Raw genomic sequence first — 4,218 nt, forward strand, 5'->3', positions numbered from 1 at the left:
TACAGAGAGAGAGAGAGAGAGAGAGAGAGAGAGAGAGAGAGAGAGAGAGAGAGACCAAATGTATCATTTCTCCAGCAGAAACCTTTGTATTCTGAAAGGTCACCTGGCTGAAGAGAATATTTAAAGTTGGGCGACAAAGTTCCACCTGGAACACACTTGGATCTGAACCTCAGATTTAAGCTAATCAGTCCAGTTCATAATCGTCGGCGAATGGCCTTTGCATATACCATTATATGTAAATATGTTATTTCCTAGTTGCGTAAAAGTTTTACATACAGCAAAATGAGTCCTTTTGTTCATATACCAAAGCAAAACATTGTGTGGAACTTTCCAGAAGTATGATATCCATGAAATGATGTCCACGGAGACTGACCTTGAGAAAAAAACCCACTCCACCTGCTCAAAAACACAGAGTTGATCTATTGAGGCTAGCTAGGATGCCTTGGCTCATATGAAACCCTTTACCAGTTGCGCCTTCTGCATGAATATCAAAACAGAACAGACATCCTGATATATCACACCATACTCAAATTAAATGTGAGTGGAATATCCAAACAAAGAAAGCTATTTCAAAAACATTTCAGCAATACATAATATTATATTATTATTTGTATGACTGAAATGTTTTTGAAATTACCTTCTTTGTCCGACAGAATTCTGGACGTGTTTATGAAATTCGCTTTCACGGTAACATCCTTTCATGGTAGAAAAATGGGACAGGGTTCATGTGATGCTTCTGCACTTAACATTCACCACAAACAGTGTATAATCCATGTTGTAATCACTCAGAACTACCATAAATGCTGAATGAAAAAATCAAAATGCTTTTCAACGATTTTATGTTTCTGAGATTAGTCACTTGTAAAACAGTCAGTCTAAAATGTGATTGGCTGTAAATATTTTGTTCTCCCAATTACATATTTTTAGATCAATAATTATGTTGCAAGTTGCTTCAACCCTTTCTAACAAGGCCGTCCTGGGGCTATGTAGGATTCGATATCCCAGAAGAAAGACAGAAGTACTCCATCAAATTCTTTTGAATGTACAACTGTTGCACCATAGATACCTAGTAACATGCAAGACAAGAATATTACCCACACTCAATATAATGATAAATAATAAATAACATTTGTATAGCCCACATCCCGGCTCAACAGTAAGTTCTATGCTCTTTTCACTACCCCAGCAGACCATTTAACACTCAGAAACATTCTCAGCTTTCCATGAAGCATACAGTGCAAGCAGCTGATTAAGAGCTCAAACACTAACGAATTGATAAGATCTTTCACTATCTATAACTGGGTACCCATTCCCTCCTAGGTGAAGTGAGGAAAATGTGTGTAAAGCGACTTTCCCCAAGGACACAATGTCGGACCCCTGACGGGATTCGAACCCACGACCTTACGGTTGCGAGTCTGAGAGCCTAACCACTAGGCCTCCGACGCCACATATAACAACATATTATACAAGTACACCTCTTTCCACTGACCTCATTTTCAGTACGATCAACGCCTGCTAAAAATGCAACATACGCCAGGATGAGGCAAATGCTCAAGTGGACGTGTAGAATTGTCCGGTCACTCTTCACGTATCTGAAAAGCAGAGGGGGGGATATAATTTTCATTTCCCTTCAAAGAAATTCAACTTTCAAAATCTTTTGATTAATAACATGCACTTAAACGGCATAAAAAATAGGAATCATACCAGAGAACTTATTTGTTTGTTTTAGTAAAGAGAAGCAAATCGATACAATAATGATCATTTAACCCTTGGAAAAAGTAAGACAGGCAGACAGAAACAAGAGAGGGAAAGTACAGAAGTAGGACCTACCAGTGGCCCCCTCCAACCATGTACACACACCAAGGAAATAGTGAAAATACAATAATATAATCTCCTACAGAATCGTACTGCACCAGATATGTAAACATACTGATTGCTGGACGGCTATTATAAATAATATCATGTCAGCACAGGTATAGTAACTCACGTTTCGCCACATAGAACTGTTCAGATATACAGTCATTTCTTAGTGTGTTAATTTTTCCACACTGTTGTCTAGAACTAAGTCCCAGCAGAAACTCAGTGGAAATGAAAACGCTAAATTTATAGTCGTGTACCCCCATGGATGATCACATTACATCACAATACATAACATATAACAATCTTTCCTAAGGATCCATCATCCTTCCCTAAACAGACAGAATTTAAACTGACAAACTTTTTCTTTTCAAATCCGTTTGTCAATGTAGGTGTTTTACGTGCCCATCAAAACAATTTAGATCATTTGGGAAGTGGACTTCAACCCTTCCTGTCAGGGCCAACCCAGACTGAGAGGGCTAAACATCTCTGCACGAACACAGACAAGTTCCATAAAAATTCTTCTCACAAGAGGATCGAACTCTGGTCTTCTGCAGGTGATGGCAAAGCACCTTACGACTACATCAAAGTCGCGGGTAACTTTTAATTTAACTTCTGATACCTTATCACATAACAGGAGTAAAAACTGCATCCCCATTTTGCTACATCACAAGCGAAGACAGTAGTCACACTGAAGGGAAGTGAAACGATGTCGAAAATATCAGAGTACCCACCATCCACTCATAAAGCACAATACGTACAATCAGACAAAGACAATGATTTGAAAATAAAAGAATGCTGGGAGAGACTGATAGCAAGTGACAGCAAAATATACACAAACACGACTAGACAAGACGAGACAAGACAAGACAAGACAAGACAAGACAAAAACAAATCAAGACAAAACAAGACAACAAAAAACAAGACAAGACAAGATAAGAAAAGACAAGACAAGACAAGACAAGACAAGGCAAGACAAGACAAGACAAGACAAAACAAAACCAGACAAGACAAGACAAGACAAGATAAGACAAGACAAAAACAAGACAAGAAAAGACAAAATAAAACAAAACGAGACAAGACAAGACAAGACACGACTCACCTCCACAATGTTGCATGTACAATGAGTGTGATGAGAAGACAAAGAATGGAGAGGCCACATCCAACGTAGGAAATAATGCTGAGAATTTCATGATGACCTGATGGCTGTAATGGAAAAATGTATATAATATTACTTATTTGAATGGCACGGTTATAGTACTTGCTGCAAACACGTAATAAAAGCCCCCCCCCCCCTAAACCCCACATCCACCCAAAATACAAATTACGACTTTCCTTAGCTATGATCCATTTCGCATTGGTGATCTGTGTGAGTTGTGTGGAGTATGAGCAAGCAAATCCCACACTAATGTCACTACTACAATGGGACTCTGTCAACATAAGATCTTGCACTTTAATTCTTTTTCTCTCGTTCTTTGTACTGATATAAAACAAAACACAAACCAAAGTGTACAAATTAATAGTTTGACAAGGATTTTTAATGCTGAGAGAGTGAATCAAAGAAGCAAACATGATGTTAATGATGAGTTTTTTATTTGGTTTTCAACTAATCTGTTCCTCCAATAAAGCTTGAGTAGACATAAAACAACTCTTGAGCCAAAAACCTACAAGGTAATGAGCAGGGCAGAGTGATTGAACACCAAGTTATTCCAGTAAAACAGACCTAAGTAAAAGATGCAGGTGGGTTGATGGAGTACAGTGTGTTTTGGGAATGCTACTTAAGGTTACACGCAATGTCATTCAAGAGAAAGGGACAGGGATTTTTTATGTAGGTGTCTGTGTCTGAGTCAATTCCAAACTCAGACTACTCTATGCCCCCGTTATCTCCATCCTTCCGTATGCTTGTGAATCATGGACCAACTACAACAACAAAGTTGAAGTGATCCATGCATGCCCAGCGTTGAGATCGTTGGATGCTTCCAAATAAATCAGTCCCAAAGACTATTTATCTTTAGCTTATTAAAAGGTACCGCTTCAGTTCTGCTGATCTGTTTCGTGTAAGAACCTTTGTTTTTCCGAACTCTTAATAATAATAATAACAATAGTAGATAGCATTTGTATAGCGCATATCCCCGCTCAACAGCAGGCTCTATGCGCTTTACACTATTTTATTACCTCAGCAGACCATAGAACACTCCGAAACATTCTCAGCTTCCCGGGAAGCATACAGTGCAAGCAGCTGATTAAGCGCTCAAACACTAACAAACTGACAAGACCTTTCGCTGTCTATAGCTGGGTACCCATTCCCACCTGGGTGAAGTGAGGAAAATTCGTGTAAAGTGCCTTTCCCAAGGACACAAC

At 38.8% G+C, this 4,218-nt stretch overlaps 1 protein-coding gene across 1 annotated transcript in view; it reads right to left on the reverse strand.

Annotated features, from left to right (window-relative positions):
- LOC101848765 overlaps positions 1–4,218 on the reverse strand; it is a gene marked incomplete in the record, with an annotated part of 111,034 nt that overhangs the window by 16,938 nt on the left and 89,878 nt on the right. The window contains 2 exon segments of the mRNA XM_013085509.2: positions 1,490–1,592; positions 2,960–3,063. Coding sequence (XP_012940963.1) covers positions 1,490–1,592; positions 2,960–3,063 — 207 coding nt within the window.

Source organism: Aplysia californica, unplaced genomic scaffold, assembly GCF_000002075.1.
Source record: "Aplysia californica isolate F4 #8 unplaced genomic scaffold, AplCal3.0 scaffold00381, whole genome shotgun sequence".
NCBI lineage: Eukaryota > Metazoa > Mollusca > Gastropoda > Aplysiida > Aplysiidae > Aplysia > Aplysia californica.